We start from the raw sequence: 24,763 nt of genomic DNA on the forward strand, positions 1-24,763 counted from the left end.
TACCAGATGGATGTGTGAAACAAATCCATCTGGTGTGTCCGGTTAGTTTTATAGGGTATTGTACAGTAAATATTAGAGTTGGGAGAAAAAATAGATTCTTAGATGCATCGTGATGAGGAGGTGGAAGATTCTGAATCGATTTATAAATGCCCAATAGTTAGTAATTTAAATATCTAATACTGCAGAATAGCAGGAACAAAAAGGTGGAACTCTGACATGCAGCTGGAACAGCAAGATTTATATTACACATTTGTGAAAAAGGACATTTTTATGTCTGTAATTTCAAAAATTTCACAAGGAAAGAATGCTGCTACCTTTGGTTCAGTGCAATTGAAAATTTCCAGTTTACAAACATCTCCAATTAGAGGATAGTGGACATTATCTCTACTTTTCTAAACACAAATGCCATGTTTTTATTTTGTTTGACACAGTGAGAACAACAGAAATGTAAAAAAACAAACAAAAAAACAAAACAAAACAAAAAAACAAAAAAAAAGTGCACCCCTTTTTAAATGCAATAAATTTTCTTAAAGACTATGAATTAAGGCTATGTAACACTTACACTTTCTGGGGACTTGATTCACAACATTTTACAACTTTTATGGCCACAAACTCGCTTCAGTGTAACGTGACAGTCTCAAACCCCCCAAATGCATAATTAAATCTCTTTAATTAACACTGGCCAAACTAAGGTCTGTCTTAATTAACCAGGCTGTTTCTCTGCTTGTGCCCTTAAGATAACATTGCAAAACACTGGGGACCCCCCCACTCTCCCTTTAGATTATTGAAGATCATTACTTAAATCTCTATGTCTGACACACAGGTGATGCCTGTGCATCTTCAAATAGCAGCAGATCCCAACATTACTACATCACAGATATGTGTTTGATGTAAAGGTTGTGGCAATCCATGCAAAAGTTGTTGAGATATTTGGCTCAAAACTAACCAGATATGTCAGACAGGCTGTTTCATATATCCACTGAATGGATATATTTCACATTCATCTGGTAAACCTCTCACACGAAGCATTTGGGAAGGGCATGACTTAACCACTGCCACTATACAAAAGCTACTTAATTTGGCTGCACTCATAAGCAGGAAGCCCTGCACTTTTTGACATAATCCATGAGAAATTCAAGGCTGTAGGAGCTAGATTCGTCCACAGAAAATTAATTATTCTTAGTGGATATCTTTGTTATACCAAGACTGATCTAGCAAAGCATTTTTGTGTTAATATGAGCTGTGAAATTTCCCTGCCATGCTGCAGTTTTATTAAAGCTGCAACAGCTCAGTTCAGACTTCTGCGACTCTCACCAGCGACACTGGAGAACCGGGTCATCATGTTGTGAATCTTTGTTCTTAACTGGGCTAAACACAACTGAAAAACTGATCATTATGCGTCAGTTATTGCACATGGCACTTTGTATCCGGTTTAACCAAGTAAACATGCACTTACCATTCAAACACCAGGATATGCCGTGCCAGCACCAATGCCAGTAAAGTCTTCTCAGAGACACTCCTTTCTCTGTAACAGGCTGGTTTTACATTCTTCACTGTCAGCTCACATCAGATATCAAAATGGGTCACTGAATTAATGACAACCTCAGTTACAAATAAGTCACAAGCTCAGGTCCTCATGATGAAATGTTTAGCTAAATATAATGACAATATAGCAGGGATCAACAACTACATTTCTACAAGGGCCAGATTTAGGTCTTGGCAGAAAATCTAGGGGCTGGACTTTCAAATAAAAAAAATAAATTAAAAATTTTTGCCACTTCTAAAACAATTTTTTGCCATTTTTCACCCATTTGCTACTCTTTATACTCTTTCTAATTCTACCGTAAACAGATGAGAGAGACTCCAGATAACCGAATTTCCCTGTGGGGATAAATAAAGTTACTGTATTGTATTGTACTGTATTAATCCCTTTTTTGGCAACTTTCTTGCTAATTAGCACCTTTCCACTACTGTGCCTATGTGCCTAAGCTATTTTTGCTGTATGTTCAACACTTTTTTCCCTTTTTTGATTCTTCAACCCAATTTTTGGCACTCTTTAACCCCTTTTAAACCACTTTTCCTCATGTTTATCCCCTCTGTTCCACTCTTTTATCCATTTCTAGTGTTTTTGCCACTTTTTAACCAATTTTCATTACTTTTTTGCAAATTTCAACCCATCTTTGATACCTCTTTCCCCTTTTTTCCTTTTACCAATTTTTGCCACATTTTAACCTCTTTTCACCACTTTTCCTGCCATCTTTTTCTGCCTCTGTGCCACACTAAAACCCATTTTGCTGCTTCTCAACATTTTTTTTAACCACTCTCTAACCCCTCTTACACCACTTATTCTGTCATTTTTTTGCAACATTTCTGCCAACTTTAACCCTTTTCTCACAAAAAATATTTACTAATAATGGCTGGCAAGTAAATTTCTATAAAAAATGTTCAAATGTTAAGTCATACTAAAACTATTTCAATATTAATCATTTTTGGGGCAGGTTTAACAACTGCAGACATTTAAAGCCAACAACATCTTCTTTTACTCCTTTTCTGAATTTGATGCTATTCTAGGGGCCGGACAGGAAGCTTTGGGGGCTTAATATGGTCCCCGGGCCTCCAGTTGATGATCAGTGCAATATAGTCTGAATGTCTTTGTGTTGAACTTAAAGGAAGGTGAAGAGACTCCTCAAGTTTGAGACATTTGGAGTAGTCCAACTTCAATGATAAGACAGAATTATACCCCTTAAATGTTTATTTGGTGTCTTGGGGAATAGACAGCTTAGTGTTGGTTAGAGTTTTATCACTTGTGTTTTTGAAGAATAAAAAAGGTATAATGAGTAAAACATTACATGCCCAAAAATTATGCCAAGCTCACTCAAATTGTTATGAAAATTGGATTTTAGTGTCATAAACATTCAATTTTTTGTTTTTCAATTCAATTCATGGATGGTATTGTGTCTCACGGTTCTTTGGATCACTGAAATCAATCTCAGACACCTTTGATAATTAGTTTGCCAGGTGATCCCAATTAACTCTTTGAGCGCCAGAGTTTTTTCAAGAAAATATTCAATTTTGATATCAAGATTTCAAAAGGCTGTAGCTTCAAAGTGGTTAGAGATAAAGGCATACTGTAAATAAGAAAAATCTTCAGTACGACCCAAAGTTTATGATGGGAGGAAATTCACTCATCTAATTTGCATATTCTGATGTCAACAGGCAGCCTCCACCACCTTTGGCTGTGCATTTTATCCCATGGCTTCTACCCTATGCTTCTACCACGCCTCTTCCTCCGCAGTGTTTTTGATTCCCAATCTCCGTTTATATTTGCGGTGTTCCGAAGGCACTGTGTAATGGTCCAAGTTCAGATATGACAGAACCAAACGTTATAGTTACAACTGTGCAAATTTAGTTTTTATGGATGTCTGGGTAAGATGTGACCAACATTATTATTTACAGAATTTTATTTCATTTTTCATCCTATTTATTTTAATTTTATTCAAGTAAAAAAAAAACAAAAAACATTTCTACTACCTCAGATTATGTCCAAGTACTGCTCTTTTGTTGTGCACATTTTGATGTGCTTTTGTCATGTTGCCAAATCTAAAAGGGGGGGGTTATAAATAAAAAAGTACATATTTTTCATCAAATTGATTTGTATTGGTTTGAAATTTGACTCCTCCTCTAGACTCTGGGACCTAGAAGAGTGGAGAGGCACAGAATCCACGTTACTTGAAGTCCAGTGTGAAGTTTCCACAGTCAGTCAGCATCTGCTGGTGTTGGTCCACTGTGTTTTCTGAAGTCCACAGCCAATGCAGCCATCTACCAGGACATTTTAGAGCACTTCATGCTTCCATTTGCTGACAAGCTTTATGGAGATGCTGATTTAATTTTCCAGCAGGACTTGGCACCTTCCCAACACTGCCAAAGGTACCAAAAGCTGGCTTACTGACCATGGTGTTACTGTGCTTCATTGGCCAGCAAACTGGCCTGACGTGAACCCCACAGAGAATCTATGGGGGACTGTCAAGAGGAAGATGAGAGACACCAGACCCAACAATGCAGATGACCTGAAGGCCACTATCAAAGTAACCTGGGCTTCCATTACACCTGAGCAGTGCCACAGGCTGATCGCCTCCATGCCACGCTGCATTGATGCAGTAATTCATGCAAAAGGAGGCCCAACCAAGTACTGATGCATGGAAATGAACATAATTTTCAGAAGTCTGACATTTCTGTTTAAAATGCCTTTTTTAAATTGATCTAATGTAATATTTTGATTTTTTGAGACACTGAATTTTGTTTTTTGTTTTTTTTTTTATCTGTAAGCCATAATCGTCAACATTTTAAGAAATAAAGGCTTGAAATAGTTCACGTGTAACAAGTCTATATAATTTATGGGTGTCACTTTCAGAAACAAGTGACAAAAAATATTGAACTTTTTCATGATATTCTAATTTTTGGAGTTACACTAGTATATGCTGTTAAGTCTGTCAACCCTCGTTGGTGTAAATAAAGTTTGTTAAAAAAAAAAAAAACTTAAGCACATTAGCATTGTGTTAGCATCTAGCTCATGTTTAATAATAGTTATTAATTGCTGCTAAGCATTTTCTTCACTCAGGCATGTCCAGTACAATTTCTTGAGAAAAATAAGGCCCTGCAATGTCTTAATACATTAAACTAAGTTCATTAATTTAACTGACTTCTCAGCTCCTGCCATAAAAGAGTTGAGGGACTGTGGTGAACTGAACGCTAGTATCTGCGTCATTCGTTTTGCTAACAGCTTAGCAAGGCTAATAAAGCAGTCAACTTTAGGTCTGTGCACGTAGTAAATATAGGCCTAAACGTAACTCAACTTCACCACTACTGTCATTATGATACCAGTATCATGTTTATGGTCCGCTTACCTCTCATAACAGAAGAAAATACAGCTCAGACCTGAAGCGCACTCTATCTGAACTCGCTCACCACTTGCGGATAACTTCCTCTACCGGTGGGCGCTACTGCTAACCTAAGCATAGAGCGCCATCTGCTGACCTCTCTGTTAAGCAGGAAAACATACAGTTAAATTCATCAATACATACGTATATTAAAAATTTGGCAAATAAAACAGGCAAGTAACTGAGTAAAGCAGTTTTTGTGGGTGGGGGCTGATTTTTTTCCTAGTCTTTTTCAGCACCCAGTGCCACAAAAACAGTTAATAAAATATTGTTTCATAGGTTATTGTACACTAAATCTGTAAATCTTACTAAATTAAGCCTATATAACCCAACAGAAATCCTTACAACATCTTTTGAGACTCTGGTGCCTTACATTTTAATACTTTAATGGCTACAAACTTTCTTTATGAAATGAACTGTTGTTGTTTCCTGTCCTCTCTGTGCAGTGTTAGCTGAAGAGCTCCATCTAGTGGCAAAAAAAAAAGAGAACTTCACCCAAAGGCGCTTTATTTCTGTTCAATATTTGCAATGATGTTCCTAAGCAGTCTTTTTCCTTGAAACTGAAGTAAAGGATCAACAATCTTGGAGCACATGAAATGTAACTGGTAGAGAAAGAATAAGCAAAGAAGGTCAGAGTTCTTTATCATGTTCGCTCAAAGTATATCCCTCTATTACTACCTTCAAAAAGAGATACAAAGCTTTCATTTCTTTCATTGATGTATAACATAGTCTGTATGTCTTTTAATACCGCTGTGACACACTCTAAATATCTATTAGAACTTACTAATGAATTTTGCAAGTTTTGGGGGTCAGAGGTCAAAGGTCAAGATCTATAAGCCTCATGTTGATCGCTTGCTTGTAAACGCAATATCACAAGAATGCCTTGAGAGGTCTTCTTTAAAAAAAAAAAAGAAAGGAAAAAAAAAGATGGGGGAGGTGTTTGCCTTTATTTGACTGGAAATCAGGAGACAGGGTTGGGTGATTATCAAGTTGTTTTAAGGTTGACCACTAGGTGGCAGTTATCATGTTAAGCAAAACAAGACCTGCTGACAGCAGAGGAGGGAAGACAACCAAACGGTGCCAGGATCAGGATTTATTCTCCTATAATTGCATAGAGGATGCTAGCATCTGTATTTGGGCACCTGCTCTACCCACTAACCTTAACAGGCCCCTATTTTCCTCAAACTTTGCACAAATGTTTACTCTGACTCAAAGATAATCTTGATTACATTTTGAAGATAGAAATTTGAAGGCCACCACGCTCTTAAATCTCAAGCAGAATAATTATAGAATGCATTTAGGGATATTTGGCATAAACCTTCACTGGGGATTGAGGGTCACCTGATAAGATTTAGAGTTCAAAGGTCATTATTTATACATCAACTTGACCTCCATACACTCGTCTAGCTCTGTAATCCAAAGTTTATTATACAAGATGCACTCATATCATTGAAGATAAGATTTCAACCAACTGCACTGCTGTAAAAACCATCCCAGCCCTTCTTTTTAGCCCACTACAGTTTTTTTCACTGTAAGTGTAAATCTTATGAAGGCACACAACTATTAGGCAATAGCTCTGGTTATATTATCTTGTAAGTTGATCCTACAGCTCTTAAGGCTTAGGAAAAAAAAAATGCTGGTCTTGCTGGGTTATAATTAAATGCTGACTTGTCATCATAACTAAAACCTCAACCAACCCATACCCCTACTTCTCCTTTCCTGGTCTAATAAATAACTGTATTTTTGTTTTTCACTGTTGTATTTCATAAAGAGAAACTATGCTTAAAAGGATCCAATCAAAATAGTTATTTTTATTTTTGTCAAAGAGCATTTGATACAAAAGGGCATACTGGAGCCCATTAATAATTCACAAGTACAAACCTGTTTTTTTGTTTTATCAGTATGTGATAATAAGAAATCCAACTGTAAAACAATAACAGAACAATAGTGAGTGATTGTTACGCTGCTGGATACGTTTGATTTAGAAAGCAACTCAATCAGGGTCGGAGTCATTTCACCTTCGATCAGTTAAACGACAAGATTACGCCTGTAAACTTTTTTCTTTAAACAGACTTTAACAGATTATAACACACCTTAGTGTAGTTTTAAACAACTTTTAGAAATGTGGAGCAGCTCATAAAGCTCTGAACTGTACTTTCAGAGAAAATACGTCTTTTCTCGTGCATCATCTTTGAGCTTTGACTAAAGGTGAATTGATTTCAACCCTGGTGCAAATGTCTGTCAAATACCACATAAAACCTGAAAACAGAAGTCATTCTTTCAACATGATCTGACACGCAACAAAATCCTGATTTGAATTATCACAAATAATCCATGTTAAACCTTTAAAGGCACTGCATTTGTCCAGCAGAGAACCAAAACATCACACAGACTTCATATGAACTTTGCACGCTGCAAACAATGAAAGGCCGAGATAGAGAGAGAAATTAAATACATTATAAAGGTTATACGTGCAATCCAATAAGACAAACACGTTCAGCTGTCAGTTGAAAACACGTCAGACACTGATGAGACTTCAGGCTGGATTTTAAAGTTTCCACAGAAGTGAAAAAGCATTTCAGAAAATAAAATATGAATTAATGTTTTACACTGTCATGACAGTTTGAGGCACCTGGGGGTTAAATAACAACACGTGCAACCTTTGATGAGCAATGCTGCCTGCAACATCAAGACGAATAAACTGTATTTGTGGACTTTTATTCCCCTAATTACTTTTTGCAACATTGGCCAATGCAAAGTCTGCACATGCACAGAAGTTGAGACAGGGAAATATAGTCTCTAAAGAGGGAGAAGGAAAAAAATGGGAAAAGGTGCTATTTAAGAGAAGCTAATTACAGATTTTCACCACTGAATAACTGATTATCCGGGGATGTGGGAAGTATGGATGCTGAGGGTGCTGCTGTAGGATTCTCTAAAATCAGACGGAATCAAACTTCTTTTATAGGTAGATTTAAGATTATGACATGAATTTAACCATGGAAAATTAACTTGTAATGGATTGAAAAGGAAATGGGGTAACCTGGCATGCCAGATGGATGTGTTTCACAGCCCAGAGACTGACATTTAGAAATATTTCTCCCAGCATCCTCAACTAAAACTGACTTCCTGCATCCCTGCATTTACCAGCTATGAGTATGAACGGTAAGTCTCTTCTTCCAACACATTAATGAAAAAACAAAACTGTACCATTTTTCCATTAAAACCCCTTAAAAATAAATATAAAAATCAACAAAAACATCGTATTTTCCACACACATGCACCCGTACACACATTAAAACTTCAGGAATGCACAAAAATGTTAGCTTACATAACTTAAAACAAGAAAAAGGGTTTGATGCTTACATTTCTAAATACAATATATACACAGCACACTGCAGGACAGATTTTCCTTTCATACACTGACTACATGATGTGAACAATGTCTTCTTATTGCTGCTTATTTTAAATGAAAATCCATAGAAGCATGTAAAGAAAGAGCCTGATATATGTGATTGCTGCAGAAAAAAAAACAGAATTGCTAATTTTTTTGGCCAAGACAAGATGCTCCAGTACACTCCTTCGCAAAAAAAGCACTGATTTAAGGCATGAACATTAACTTTCTGAAGTGCATATAACAAGAAAGGTCCTTGTTTTGAAATACTATCAAGAGCCTGAAGCACAAACTTCTCTACACTGATGCATCTGAGCTTTGAATGTTAAGATCTGGTTAAGTTTAGCTGTTTCAGGCTGGTTAGGAGCATCTGAACTGTGGCAAAAACAGCCTGAGGGCGTTGATTTACAGGCATTTGGTGAACTTTTCTTTCTTGAACCCTTGGCTGAAGAAGCTGAAAAACTAATAAAACATGCACCTGTTTACATGTATAATCAACCTACATATAACCCTTGACATGCATCTCAAACACTTACACTCTCACACATAACATAACCAAAAACACATTTAAAACTTTACTCTGCCTGAGTCTAAGCCTAGCTAACTAATAAGGAACATCACATTCAGTATTAGTTTTTACTAGACGACGATCGACTGGTTTCCAACACACCAATAAACATTTACTGAACTTTCAGAATGGCATTATTTATCTTGCTCTGGACACTTTTGCATTTGTGATCCCAAAAATGGCTTTAGAAACATCCAGTGACAGACATTTTAAGTTAATATTCAACTGGTGGCATTTTAACCCATATTGTTAATGTTTACTTGAAGAAAGCTGCAGGCTAAGCTCTCCTAAAGCATCTGAGTGAGCTGCAGAGTAGCCCCTTGTATCACATGATGAATAGGAGTGAATTTCCAGTGATGTTGGCTGTACTTGCAGACATGAAACCACGTCTCAGAATTTTACACTGGTGTATTGGTCAGCAGTATAAAGCAAGCAAACAACTTTTTGGATGCATTAAAAATGTTGAAAAGCTACAAAAGTGGGTCTTAAACAGATTTCACAGTGAAATTTTTCCATAAACTTGAACAACAAATGCAACCCTGTTAAAAAAAAAATACACTGGTTGTGAAAAGCAAGTTTCAATTATGAACTTGAATTATCAGAATGGATTTCATGTTAAAAGATGGTAAAAAAAAAATCAGCCAAAAAGCGTGGCATGCTTCGGGATATGGCGAACGTGTGACTGAAAAACTGCAAACTCTAAAACCTGAAAATGGCTTTGATTTACTTTGGCTAACTGAAAGAGGTCGGGGCTGCATTTTTCCTGCAGGAGATTTTGTCGAAATAAATTTTTATAGATGGTAAATTACATTTCTTCATTTTATTTTGAAAGACACAAATATAGTGCAGGCAGTAGCTGATAACAAATCTTATGCTCATATTTGAAACTTATTTACCTTCATCCCCAGATAGATTTCTTACTGCTTAGTAAGAACATGAACATCTCACACACCATAAATACTAGGGATGTCGATATTAGATTTTTGGGGGTATCTGATATGCCAATATTTACAAAACAGTTTTAGCCAATACCTACCTATATCAAAACAGACATTTAAATGCAGGTCAGATCTGAAAATTTGGTCCCTAAAAATACAATTCAAAGTTTAAGAAGGACCAAGCTAACACATTTCAGGTCTTTAAACAGATTTTAAAGCAAGGGTGTCAAACTCAATGCCTGGGGGCCAAATCTGGCCCGTGGTGCAGTTTTACCTGGCCGTATTTCATATTTTTATTAGAACTGGCCCGTAGGTCTGAGATCTGCAGTTTTCCTCCAGTATAGAAATAAAAATGTAACCTTACTAAATAATCCTTTGTTAAGTCATCAAAATTGGAAAAAGTAGAGAGTAAAAATATTGAGAAAGTAAGGAATGAGGGAGGGACATGAATTTGTGTTTTCATTTAATATTTTCAATTTGCATCTTAAAACTATGACTTAAACTTAGGATTTTGGCTTTTTACCTCACCTTGTGAACTTTTAGATTTCAATTTTGAATTTCAAGTCATATTTTGAAATTTCAAGATCATGATTTCAAATTTAATCTCATATTTTGTCCTTTTAAACTCCTAATTTTGACTTTTAATCCCATACTTTGACTTTTTTAACTCATGATTTAGAATTTTATCCCATATTTTGACCTTTTAGAGTCACAATCTTAAATTCAGATTGACTTAACACACCTGCTTTAAATGTAAGGAATGATTATAATGGATTTCCCAGACTCCTTCTCTGTCATCAGGTATATCCATCTTGAAAAGCTCCAAAACCTTGAATTTTGCTGTCAGACACAGTTAGGTTTGAGAACCCAGTCCACTTAAAGATCCTTGCATGTTAAACAAATCTAAATCTGACTGCTAAAGAAGAAGATGCACCACTATCTTTGTGCTAATGAGCTCTACAGTCGTTAAAAATGATTTAAAACTGCATCAGGATGCTTTAGGAGAGCCCAGCATTGACTCTAGTCCTCATAATGCTAGTTTTACAGAAGCAGCTCCTGTGTTATGAGCTCTTTCCCTCTCTAGAGAAAAAAAATAACTTAGCAGAAGAGCACAACACAGCTGCCACAGAAACCAGCAGAATGAGTATTAAGATTCAGTGTTAAGGAAAACCAGCCCTATGAGTCCATTTAACACATGCACACTCACAGACATACATATACATACACCTGCGCTATCCACGTGGATAAAACATCATCAATAATAACAAAACCCTCACTTGGTACAAAATATCAAAATAAGATTTGTATAAATAATTTAAATAGCTACACTAGAGCTAAATTCTTGGTCTAAATGTGTGAATGGCCCAAAGAAGTGCTAAGAATGTGCTGTACAATCTGTTTGAGATTTCAGAGTTTGGGTGGCTATTTCAAGGCTCACATACACAAATATTCTCCCATAACCCAAAATTTGAGCATAAAGATTTTGAAGAAGATTTATCTGGAAACTTCTGCCCCAGTAGAGAGAAGAAAGTCCTCAAAACCCACGGCCCACAGGCTCCTCTTTCTTTTTCTTACCTAACTGTCTCCCAGGACTTGTGAAAGATCCCCGAAGTCACAGTCAAACAGTTCACTTATGCCTTCATTGTCCTCTAGTCCAAAGTGGTAATCATGACTGGGAGGGGGAGATAAATTGATGAAACCGTCCAATTGGAGAGGGAAACCCTCTCCGTTCAGGAAGTCCGAGGAGGAGAGAGGGGAAAAGTCAAAATCAGGCATGTCTCCGAGGCCGGAGAATGGGTCGCCTCCAAGAAGGGATTCTGTGATGGAGATAAATGTAGAAAATAATCAGTGATAGCTGTGCTTGTGACAGTTCATGCTATTCATAAAGGACCATATGATACACTTTGTAAAGCTTGTCTTGGTGAGCAGCAATCAGTCCATGCAACTACGGCCATGAGAGCACCCACCTGCATCTCCACCTAACACCAGTGAGGACGGGTCCTGCTGGGAGGCTGCGGTCACCGTGGACGACGTGGACGCTGGCGATGATAAACCAACTTCCACGGCGGCCACGGATGTTTTGGCTTGTGGTTGTTCTGAGGGTTGTGCAGGAGGCGGGACCAAGGGAGGGTCAGCATTGGGTTTGGAGGGACTACTTCCTGTGACAGGACTGCAGACGCCAGAGCTGTCTTCGGGACAGAGGAAGACGTCGATGGGACCTCGTGAGCTCTTCAGCGACACCTGGTAACCCTGAGAATGACAACACATGCAGTCATCTGAAACTTTCACAACCACCTATTTTAAAGCTAAAAAATTAAAGATGTTTACCTTGCAGGGTTCCGAGACTTGCATCTGGGTCTCTGGTGGAGCTCGAATCACCATGACCAGCTGGTCTGGGGAATCAAATGATTTCCTTAAGTCCTGACAGCGGACATAGCCAAACGTGAAGACCAGAAAGATTAAGGAATACAATACAGCTGCATGTAGTGTCACACGAAAGCGTCAGGCACAGTGAGTTGCAAAGGCGTCGTCTGTCTGCACAAAGAAAAAGCAAATGGATCCACAAAGACTACAGCTGACTACCAAATAAGCACGCAATCTTTACACCTGTGTGAGAGGCAATAACTTTGCATAGGCAGGTTGAAGAATGTGAGTCCTAGAACACAGGATAATTTAACTATTTTAAACCCCTCTGCTCACCACTCTGACAGTTTTCCAATAAAGCTTAATGTAACTGTAAATATATCTAAAAGGGATGGTTAATATGGCACTGATGTCAGCCTTACAGCATGTGCTAGCAGACTACAACTTATTTTAGCATCAGCAACAAAAAATAGCTTCATTCCCTCATTTCCAATAAAGCTTAATGTAACTGTAAATATATCTAAAAGGGATGGTTAATATGGCACTGATGTCAGCCTTACAGCATGTGCTAGCAGACTACAACTCATTTTAGCATCAGCAACAAAAAATAGCTTCATTCCCTCATTTCCTACTACAGCGTCCTAGCAGCCGACAAGAGATGCAACACAGAGCAGCACATCACCGTATGTCTTTTTTGCTCCTTAGTCCTGTGTTCCCAGTGCTTACATTGACATGAGCGAGAAATGAGGAACAAGGGAGATTGAAAAAGGTGCAGGGTATGCAACCCTACATGACGACAAATACTGACAGATTTAGAGGTTTTGTTCTTCTATTGTGTGGGAGGAGATCACAAATGCAGTGCAAGGCACACTAACAGATTCTTCTCTTAATAGAATCTCAGCTCTCAAAACTGAAAATCTTGTATGTATCTTGTATGGCCGAATAGGACATTGGGGTAAACAAGCTAAATGAAGTTAACTTTTAGCTACCTACAACATCCACTGTGATTGCAAAAGTCCAACTCCTCTTTTATTCAGTTGGATTCTGTTTTTTCAACAGGACATTTTGTATCAACAGGTGTGTTGTTGCTGCAAATCAACAAGTCGATCCTCCATTTCTGATGCCCATTCAGCTTTGCGTCATGATTACTATCATGGCTGTGTCCATTGTGCTTCCTCCTCTAGTAAGCTTGCTTCCTGATTGGCTATTTTTCTACTCCATGTTACAATCTACTGAGGGCATGCTTGGCTTTTCTCAGTGTTCCTCCCACATAACAGGAATTCTGATCCTGAAATACTGAATTATTTCTCCCCGAACCATCTTGAAAGCACACCATATACCACAGGAAAAGCACTTCCTGTCTGCAGGGACAAAGAGAGACAAATCACAGCCTTTCTGAGTCTACAGCCGTTTTTACACAGAGATTCCGCAATGAAGGCTAAAAGGAATGCCCGCCTCTGTTCCGCAATGAGCAATTTACACAAAAGTGTAACAGAGCTGTGCACGCTTGAGGTTACACACACACCCTGGCGTCCCGTAATCAGATGGCAGCTGCTGCCTGAGCTGCTGCTTTCAGTGAAACTCAAAACTCTGGATTTCTCAGTTCAAAACATCATATTTTCTAAATAAAATACAGGAAAAATAACATGAACATTCATTTTGATCGATTAGATCCAACAGACTTTTTTCCCTCCATGTTTCTGAGTTGGAGGTCCGGCCTTAAGCAGTGTCACAGTGCACTATTTCCGTCGGACGCCAGAAACTTCAGAGTACTGAGCTCACTTGAACACATCATGCAACTTTTAAGACAATGCTGTGAGCAGAGATGTGTCTGGTCCCTCCTCTCCTGTTCAGAGTGCGATCATTTCTCTAACCTCGCAGTCTCTCCAGTTAATCCACATTATTATTTGTTTTATTCCCCTGTTGTTTTCTCCGGTGTAATGCCGCGCTGGTTTTTAAATCTCCCGTTAATGGAGACAGCAGCGCACGCTCGCCGTTGTGGAATGCCATGACGTCCTTTCAGACTCGTTGCGGAAAAGTCTGTTGTGGCTCTGATACTACCTCTCAATCCGGATCAGAGGTGGGGCGAGATTGACCCCCCATTGCGGAACGGTCGCTTTCATACAGAACGGCGTTGTGGAACAAAGGTGTAACAGAAACGGAGAAGAGAGGCAGTGTGAAAGTAGCTTTTTTCTCTCTTTTATGAGTCATTCAAGCTCTCTCTCTCTGTGCACATGTGCAAGCATCAGAACAGCTTCTCATTGTTTGTCACAGCCCAGTCACAATGCATTCTGGGATACAAACAGACAAAATGGTGGCGGGCTAACAGCCAGAACTATCAAAAAATGGATTATAAATGGATAAAAAAGCCATTTAGTATCAGACTTTCTGGTGTGGATTTAATCTTTAAAGACCTGAAAAGTCATCCAAGTTCCTAGCTCACTAAAAAACATTCTGTAAGGGCTATGATGGAGTGGACAGTGTCATTAAAAAGGCACAATGGAGGGCTTTCAGAGGAAAAAACAACTGCCTACGATTTATGTTTGAAAAGTTATTTAACTTTAAATAGCACGTGTCTTTTCTTGTCATATACAACAACGCAGAGGGTTAGCAGTTGCTTTTGGTGTAAAACTAGAAGTTTAAAGCTGCTGTTTCTACGGGCCATAAGACAGACATAAGTAAAACCATAAAGCTGAAGTTTAAAGTGAAAATTTGGAAAAACATAAACTGCAGTAGAATAACAAAAATTATTTCCAATGCTGAGCCAGAGCTGATTAACTTCACTGTTTTGTTCCATCTCATTTAAAAATATCTACCTGTAACATGTTCAAGCTCCATACATTCCTTGCTTGAGGGTTTCTTGGTAATGAAATCTGTCCTGCCGAACTCTTACTTCACTGCGTTGCTTTATCAGTTTGCTGTACATTCAACCCTCACATATATGACTAACTAATGCTATGCAAATAAATACTAGGTGGAAAAGAAAAAGGCATTTGCAATGAATTTACATCTACTTTACATCACCACAAGAATGCAGCCCTGCAACCAGCCCTTGATTTTGCTTATAGACTCCCTTTCTGTTCATCCATCATGTCCCATCATTATGAGAGCTAACCTCTTAAGTCTCATTTGTCTGTGTGGAAATGATAATTGTAGTTACTGCTGTAATGTGGTTTCTTAAAGAGCTGTTTAAAAGGATATTTCTTGTTCTGTGGGTCGTCTGTGAGCAGCCTCAGCTGCACGTTACATTTAGTGATGAGCTGGTCCAGCTGCTCCTCGGCCTCTGTGAGGTCACACACCTCCCTCTGCAACTCTTTATGACGGGCAACCAATGCCGCATCGACCCGATTACCCCTGCAGGAGGAGACATATAGAAAAATGACTGTTTATTAGATTTGTTTTAGTAAGTGTTCTTGTGTTTTTTACATAGCCCATGATCATGACTCTATATTCATCCTTCATTCATAGTCTGAGCAGACATCCATAGTCTTCTTTACTCACAGCCATTGGATGTTGTTCTTCGACTTCTTAGAGATGAGCTGGATTCCCTCCAAGACGTTGGTTATGTCGTAGATGCGTCTCTTCTGGACGTCCAGGACCTGCGATGCCCAGTTCAGATCAACCACGCCGTCAGCGGACTGGGACAGCAGGTCCAGGAAACGTTTGGTGGTCAGGTTCAAGGAGGTGTCATAACGGGATTTCTCAGCTGTGATTCGAGGAACTGGAGGAACAAATGGAAAGGGAAGGAAAAATACATTTTTAATAATACTCCTTTTCAAAACACACAAACCATTCTATGCCTTAGTGGGCTTTTGCTCCCCCCTGAGACTACATGCCCTCATGAGCTTTTATTTGGTTTGCAGAAAATCTTAAGTGACACAAGACCATCTGTTTCTATAGGCAAAGAATGTCAAAGAACATGTTACTGCCTGTTTTTGTAGTTAAATTTGCAACAAGAACTTGGGTTTTAAAAACTGTGTTTTCTGGTGCCGCATTGGCTCATGTAACCTAAAAATATCCGTTAAATCACTCAGGGGTACTAAAGAGAGTAAATACTCTGATGTAAAAGAGCCTAAAGTCCATCAAAATATTGTTCTTAAAACTAAAATCACTCCAAGTTTGGGCATAGTGAAGAAAAGAAAAAAACAGGGAACGGCCTTCAAACTATTCTTCAGATCCAAGAAAAATCCTTCAACCTAAAAATGAGTGATAAAGACAACGAAGAACAGCATGTTTCATGTAGGTGTATCACAAATTTTTATGGTTGTAGCTTTATGTCATGATGGTTTCAAATTCAAGGAAAAAAACTGATTTTTGTGTCTTCTTAATAGTCTGAGTAATGATACATATCGATCAAAAACATAAGACAGTCAGTGAAATATTTAAATTTGCAGCATCTACATCCAGGAAAAGGTCTTGAAGGCAACATTTTCTCACACCTATTTTTGCAAATGTAATGTCTTGTGCAAATTTCCTGTTTTGAAGGCAGTCAGGTTACACCAGTACCAGTTCTGTGACTTTAAATCAATAAAAATGCACTGATTTGTGAGTGAGCTGGAGAGTCATTCATACTATTTAGAACTATCATATCAAAATAAATATTCATATTCAAAAGCATTGGCGCTAAATTTAATCAGATATAGATTTTCTCCACAGAGACACACGCTTCTCTTCTGGTCCAGTCCTGATCTATAATCCTTGTGATGTGACCCTTCACAAATCACCAATTCAAGGTAGAATACTTAAACCCCTGTTAGAGAGCAGAATAGTGCAGTAAAGTTGTTCTGCCCCTCTGTTACCACTCCAGTAGAAACAGAGGGGTAACACCAGCAGCACAGTGTGAATGTGTAGTATCAGTGTAAGTGGGGTGGAACGGTGCTGCAGCTGTCTGCTGCACTTCTGAAACGCCATAAAGCAAAGTGAAACCACACATGGACACGGCTGTGGATGTGAGCACCAAAGCAAAGTGTAAAGGTGTCAATGTTTTTAACACTTTCATAACAAAACAGCAGTCACTTATATGTGATGGGATCTGCAATATTCTAATGATAAACCATCTAAAAAGTACCATAAATGTCAAATATTCAGTCATATTTTTAACCAAAAGCTGTATGGGACTGGCACAGTTTGCATAAATGCATTGCCAAAGCATTAGAGAATGTGCAAATGTTTGCCAACAATTACCCAATGTTGGTTTTCTGCAGAAACAGGTATTTTTATTGTTTAATATTTACCAGAATCATGCTGTAAAAGTAGAACTTTGTTGCAGTGCTGTTGCAGAATCACAGGGTGTGAAGGGCTGAGAATATATTTGTAGCACCAGGTAAATACAGAATTTACACTATGAGAAAAATACCATAAGTTGGTGGTTCCCAACTGGTCAGGCCTCAGGACCCACCACCAAGTTCCCAAACAATTTTCAACAATGCATCTTTAAGTGAATTGAATGTGTTGTAGTTTGGAACATGATTGGACCAAAACGCCTGATATAAAAAGAAAAAGGACAAAAGTGACAAATTTTATACCCTTTTTCTCCATCATTATGTGTAAATTGTTGCCAATTTTCCAGAGAACTTATGAAATTATTTCATTATCATGGGAAAAAAAACACCATTCATTGCAAGAAGAGGAAATAAATTAGTTGAAATATTGATCAAACATTTAAATTTACCCAATTTCACAGTAAAACAGGGTAAAATAAAAGGTACTGATGCATGCCTAATACTACTGCCATAGGGTATCTGACAATGGAAGGTTTTAATTTTTATTCACACCGCCTAAAAAGTAGTTTTACCACAATCTGGAAGAAGCTATCTACGAATTTTAGACTTAAGTTAAAACTACAAGCAGAACAGCACACATTCAGGTTTTCACAACAAAAATAAAACAAATTTTCAGGATACTATTACTACCTTTTAATTCTGATTTGAAAGTATTTAAAGGCCCACAACCTCTTTAGATTACTCTAAAGTAAAAAAAAAACAAAAAACCCCCCAATAATTTAAGACCTTATAGTCTTGCATGTAAGACCACTTAAAACTTTTTGAAAGCCTTAATTTTTGCTAAATTGATCCATCAACTTTTAATACATTTAAATACCTTGTAGACACCCTGTAGCTTTTTTCTGTCCTCATTCCAGGAACAAAATTGACCCATAAATCAGTCAATAAAGGTGCAGTCACAATAGATAGTCTGTACCACAGCCAAGCACCTTTGAGCCCCAAAGTCCAGTTTATTTGACCAGTGAGTGCTTCGTTCTGTGCTTAAGCACTTCCTTGGCCCTTGCATGGATGGAGGACGTGAGCTCCAGCACTGTATGATTACTCATGCATGCTCACAAGACCATTGGACTAACTGATGTGACCTCTTGACTCGATAGTTATTTAAAACAACAGTGGCATTTTACCTGATTTAAAAAACAACACAAATGTGCTACAAAGTGAGTAGATTATTGTTTTCATGTCTGTGCATTTTCTCATTGTGCCAGCTCTGTAAGGCTGCATGTCTTGTAAACAGTCTATTTCACTCACATTACAATATGACAGATCAGTGCTCAGGCCTGGTAGGGAAGTATGAGTGCAGCTAGCAGGGGTCAAACATGCTTCAGCATGGTATGGGGCATCTGGTTCTAGTGTGGGAGCACCCTTAAGGTAAACATACTGGGCTTTGCTAAATGAGGATGCCTTAATAGGGATTTCAAACTCAGAAGTGAAATAAGCCACGCAAAGATGAAAGCAGCAGGCCCAAAAATGCTAAATAAGCATTTTTTAAAAAGGATGTTTTTTTTTTGCTAGGATTAACAACTGTCAATGTTTTCAAGGACAAAATCCTAATAAACTAGTGTTTTTGAGGTGAACTTCTTTTAATACATGGACTGCTCGCACTCATTTCAGACTATCATACACACGAATCCCACTTTAAAAAGACTTGGCACATGTTTTAGCCTCTTGAAATATAAAGACCAAACTAAAACAAGCAGATCTGCTTTTGTTTTACCATCTTCTTTCTTTCTTTTTTTTTTTTTTTTAAAGATGGTTAAAATGGTACATTGAGGGTTATTCTGGGTTAAAAGTGTCAACATCTAACATACAGTATTAATTCAAAACGACCAACTTAGTCTCCCTGTATGATTTATGGTATCTTTTGTCAACTGGACAGACCGATGGTTTTAATTACCAGTCAGCCCAGTGAGGACACAGCCATGCTGGCAGGCTGTTGTCTGTGCTGACAAAAGGACAGCTGTATTTAGGACAATGGAGGCCGGAGCAAAGGTCACCATGTGTATGCATGCATGTATGGATGGATGGATGGATGTAGGGCACAAGTGCAGCTGACGTGGTGCTCCTCCTGCTGTAAATTCTAGGAAACAATGAAAACTAGCAGAATAAGCTGTGAGATTGTGTGAGTTTACCTCTGGGAGGAGCAGGTGTGGAGGGCGGGGCTTGTCCTACAGACGGTCGAGTCGTGCTGACATACTGATGGTCGCTGTCCAGGTCCAACTTCCTCTTTACCTGAGGTCACAGGAATGGTGTTAGAGCAAAATAGACAAAGGCTATTCAATTCTATGCACAGACTGAGTGCTATAGCACTGAAATGAAAGACATTTTTAGTTAATAAAGACAAGAAATCATCCAGAACTTGGCGCCCTGGACTTCTTTTTTGTTGTTTTTGGAATCTGCATCGTTGGATCTGCACTTGCATCAGATATTAAGTTTAAAACTCTAGTTTTGTGACAACCTCACAGTAAACGACACCATAATTAACCAGATTAAATTCCAATCACGTATCTTTCTTGTGCCAAGACATGGAAACGAAAGTGAAACGTATTGAATCAACAGGTAGGTGGACTTTGTAACACTGGAACAAACCTAATCATGAAGAGATTTCAACATAATATGATCAAGGACAGACACATGACCACTTCCCTTATCTCTTTTTCACTTCTCCCCACACCACCCTTCCTCAGAGGTTAGCATTTTGAAGCATCCAATACTCCCATGCTTTTCAGCACCAAATGTTTTAAAAAGACAAAATCTCTGTTACTGAAATAACCCATACTATCAAAACATACAGACACAAAAAAGCGACATCTATTTCACAATAAAGGTGCATTTGGCACCGGCATTACAGCCTAAACCAGTGATAATGTGGCTCTTCAAACACATGTGGCTCTTCTTTGATTATTTATGGCTCTATTATGTTTTGATTTGAAATATTATTCCCCCAGATATCTTAAAAGAGGCAAACTTTAACCTCAGAAATTACTCATTGCAAATCACTTAAATCAGTTTGTTTCCCACGCTCATACACTAGGCTTTAACTGTTGACCTTTATTTTTTGTCTGTATAATTCCATTGCTTTTATTGACGCATTTAATCCATTTTACAAATTTTAGCCCTTTTTGCCACTTCTTTTTAATACTTTTTGGACATTTTTGCCACTCTTATCCCATTTTTGCCCATTTTGGACACTTCATCCTGCTTTTTGCAATTTTTGCCACTTTTTGCTTATTTAAGCTGCCTTTTGCCATTGAATGCCACTTTTTTCTAACCTGACACGCCAGATGGATTAGTTTCGCACATCCATCAAGGAAAGCTTTGAAAGTACTGCCCCTAGTTGCTGATTGGTCCTGTCACTTTCTAACCAGGCCCAAACAGTTCAGTTGGGAGCTTAACAAGATGGATTCGCCAGTGAAAGACAAGGAAATGGGCGAATCTGTCTGCTTTGCAAGGTTAACTTTTTTCCCCATTATGCCACTTTTTGCTGATTTTTGCCCATTTTAGTCACTTTTTACTCTTTTGTTGCCACGTTTTTGCTACTTTTTGATCATTTTTGCCACCTGTAACTCTTTTGTTGTCAATTGTCACCCATTTTTGACAAATTTTCAATGCTTTTTGACCATTTTTGCCAGCTTTAATTATTTCAATTGCCACTTCAACCCATTTTTGCCATTTTTCACCACTTAAATTGTGGCTCTTGTTAATGTATTTTTCAACAATTTGGCTCTTTGGTTGAGCAGGGTTGAGTAATACTGGCCTAAACTGTCATTGGAAACTGAACTGAAACTACTGTACTGTACTAGCTACTGCATCTGTACAATCTAGACAGTGTGCAGAAATTTGCCTTCATTTTTTCAAGACTAAAAATGAGAAAGTTCCCACTAGTGCGAGGAATCAAAACCCTTTCATTATCACTGTGAGAGTATTTAAAATTCTGTGACTCCTGTTATTAACTTAACTTTGTGTAAGTCTTAAAGCTTTACTGCAGACTAAATCACACAGTGACAATGTAGTAGACTATGTACATGTGCATCTTTTATTCTGTTATGAGGCTACCAGCCCCTCAGGACCTTCTGGGTTGGGTTTAATAACCGTTTCCAGAACCAAGCAGGGTGAGGCAGCTTTTTGCCTCTGTGCTCCTCAAAACCTGAGACTTTCCACATCTGTTGGCTCAAGTTTTAAAACATTACTATCTACTACTATGCTCCCAAAGTCCAGTCTCCTCTCAGCTTCTTTCCAATAATTCCTTTACTCATTGAGTATTTTTTTTCAGTTTATCTGATAGTTAAAGCAACTTTGCAAGTGATCAGGTGGGGTTTTCCTTTCTTATTTCTGCAGAATGTCATTTCTTTTTCATGTATATATTATTTTAATATCTTTCTGTTGTATTTAAAGGCTTCTTGTGTTAGAAATGTTTCTGATTCTATATGGCACTTCAAATTGCTTTGTGTATGTATGGTGATCTCTGACTAAACTCACTTTGTCTATCAAGCACTTTGAAAGTACCTATGTCGATTTTTACACATTAAAAATGAGGCAAGAAACACCTCTATTGATTCAGCCAATTTTACCTTAACTATGACAGTTCGGGCTTAAAGAGAAGCAAATCCAAACAAAATCTTTCTTTTTTGCAGACCCAATATAGATGCACCAATTATGAAAATTCAGGCTGAAACTTATGTTAAAAAAACCCACCAAGAACCAAACTTTTTGGTGTTAGACTTCTACTATGCCATATTTACACTCATGTGTGACCGTGAAAACAGACCATAGTTTGTATCAGGTGATTCTTCTGTGCTCAGTGAAAAGGCTTTTCTTTGATTCTGCAGTTAGGTGAACTAGATACCAGTGGTAAATTGATTGGACACAACAGATTCACAGTGGCTACTGAGATCTGTTCATATTGCATGACTTACAGATGGTGAATGTCCGTCAACAGGGAAAATATAGACCAATACTGATGATCAATTAATGCATCAATGCATCCCTTCTTCCTACAACAGGACCCTCTGTAGTAGGGCCAGGACGTAAATCAATTTTTTTTGCTCTTACTATTTTTAGTAAGAACCACTAATAGTAAAAAGCTTATTGACCACTGGATAATCCATGCAAAATGCTAATTATTCATTCATTCATGAAAGGAGCTCTTCAAATAAACATTGTGATTATTTTTCACAAATATAAAGCTTGATTTAAATGTATTCTGCATTTCATGTTGGCACTGTGCAGCTGGCTGTCTATGTGGCATTTGTGGATTAGACTTCCCATTTTTGCCAGGTTCTGTGTTGCTTGGTTTATATGATGTATTTCTTGTGTATTAACAATGTCTGGGTTATTCATGTTGGTTTGGTATGTTTGCATGAGTTATTTCACTTAAAAATGTATTTTTGATGTCAATGGTTAGGTGATTATGTGTCTAGGTTTTATGCTTTTCTATTTGTACTATTGCATACGTCACAGTACTGTGTAAACCACTGTTCATAAAAGTGTTACACAAATAAATTTATTATTGCTATATAGATATGGTTTATGGCACTCATGACAATCATTCCTACTCACAGGAGGTCTCCCGAGAGCCGGTCTTCTCTTGTCATTGACCCCCACATCAGCTGGGCCCTGTGGCGTGGCAAACAGCAGGATTTCCCCCGTGCTGGTGGGGGCAGCTGTCGGGTGGAGTCCTTCATTGCTGGGGCTGGTGATGATCACTATCTGGTTGTTTTCGCCCAGGTCAATACTCCCAGAGTTCAGCAGAGTCTCAAAGTCAGCCAACAGATCCTCTGATGTCTGCCCTGTTATCAGAGTCTCTGACATGGCAGTGTGTCACTGAGTACCCCTCAAAGTCTGATCTGAACTTTCAACACCTATTTTTGCTTGCTTTGATTGAAGAAACAATGGTGAATGCCTCTGTGTTTAAAGGCAGCTCAAGCATTTCATTGGAAGGTTCTCCTATATATTACCTTATTCATTAACAATCTCACTGACCATTCATCTTAAAATATCCGTAATTTAATCTGCAGGCTGATAATGAAACAGCAGCCAAGGATGCGCTGCCAAACAGGAAATTTGGCAAATAAAACTATATTGCTAAATGCATGCCAACTCAGCGACCTGAGGCTCAGCTGCTAACATAAACCCAAAGACAAGGGTTGCAAATTGTCCTTGGTTGGTAAAAAGTGTTGAAGATCAGCGAGCTAACAAGCTAATCTTTTGTTTTCATCTCTCCTGTCAGTACAGTACAGCAGCGAGGCCTGGCCACACTGTCCTAACACAGCTACCAACCCTGCTAACGAGCTAGCCTTAAATTTTAACAACTAAGAATGAACTAAAACCCGCTTTAGACATTAAAATGCTCACGTATGGGTAAACATTTATGTTATATCCACGCACACTTAACAGAGAGGTTAGTTAGATGGCTATTAAAACTTTATAGCAGCTTCCCAACAGTGAGCTATCGCACCAAAATACCTACAAAAGAAGGAGGCATCACCGCAGCGAGAAAGCATCTCTAATCTGGTTGATATAAAAGCGATACTAAGATTAATAAAGCATAATGATGTTTCAATCAATTAGAAAATATAGGGCAAGTTAGCATGCTAGCTAAGTTACTAGCCTCATTTCTTCTACCCCCTCGTTTTGTTGGGGCACGCAGGAAGCAGTCTGACAAAACTGGAAATGTGAGGAAATAAACCGTAAAAATACCAACACGTCGGTTAAAAAGCAGCCGCGGGTCCTTCGGTCGGTGACATCGGGTGCGGTCCGTGAATGAAAAGCGTCTTCCGCACCCCGTTATCGGCTGTTATTGTTGTTATTGTTCCAGCTGATCTACATCTAAACAAGGAACGGACGGTTTTCGCGCGAAATCTTTTTTGCCGCGAAACAGGCACGTGCACGAATCCGGCGGTTGTGATTGGTCAAAAAGCGGTTCTTTCCGTAGGGCGGGATAGGTGGCGTCTGATTGGTGGATAAGACTGTCTTTCACTCTATCGAGCACAGATTAATCGCTCTGAGGCATCGAGGAACTATGGAAAGCGCTTTGTTCCTTTTCAGTGAAGACATGCAAAAATAAATTACAAGATTTTTTTTTTTTAATTTGAAACGACTTATTGCACAACACGGTTTTCTGTTATTTAATACCTTAACTTGAACCTATGTTGTTATCTAATCTAATTTATTTCAGTTTAATTCAGTTCTTTACTGGCATAGAGAACATGTGTTTACACTGCCAAAGCAGTGTAAATATATATATGTAATAGATTTCATTCAATAACCAAAAAACAAATACTAAA

The 24,763-nt window shown here is 38.3% G+C and overlaps 2 protein-coding genes across 6 annotated transcripts in view; both read right to left on the minus strand.

Annotated features, from left to right (window-relative positions):
• LOC121517005 (protein-glutamine gamma-glutamyltransferase 2-like) overlaps positions 1-4,971 on the minus strand; it is a 43,895-nt gene extending 38,924 nt beyond the window's left edge. For 4 of the 5 annotated variants that reach the window (XM_041798489.1, XM_041798485.1, XM_041798488.1 and 1 more), the window contains exons 1-2: positions 4,905-4,971; positions 1,457-1,586 (exon numbers count right to left, since the gene is read on the minus strand). The gene's annotated coding sequence lies outside the window, so the exon portion shown is untranslated. The remainder of the gene's footprint in view (positions 1-1,456; positions 1,587-4,904) is intronic. The other variant, XM_041798486.1, reaches the window with a different exon arrangement.
• A 1,757-nt stretch (positions 4,972-6,728) lies between these two features.
• Positions 6,729-24,294, minus strand: e2f1 (E2F transcription factor 1). The gene is made up of 7 exons (XM_041800440.1): positions 23,037-24,294; positions 19,610-19,709; positions 15,700-15,919; positions 15,400-15,552; positions 12,163-12,277; positions 11,802-12,084; positions 6,729-11,651 (listed from the first exon to the last, which is right to left on the minus strand). The coding sequence occupies exons 1-7, from the start codon at positions 23,286-23,288 to the stop codon at positions 11,410-11,412; spliced, it is 1,365 nt and encodes a 454-aa protein (XP_041656374.1). The 5' UTR covers positions 23,289-24,294; the 3' UTR covers positions 6,729-11,409.
• Between the last annotated feature and the right edge of the window lie 469 nt (positions 24,295-24,763).

This window comes from Cheilinus undulatus, linkage group 11 (assembly GCF_018320785.1).
Source record: "Cheilinus undulatus linkage group 11, ASM1832078v1, whole genome shotgun sequence".
NCBI classification, from domain to species: Eukaryota; Metazoa; Chordata; class Actinopteri; order Labriformes; family Labridae; genus Cheilinus; species Cheilinus undulatus.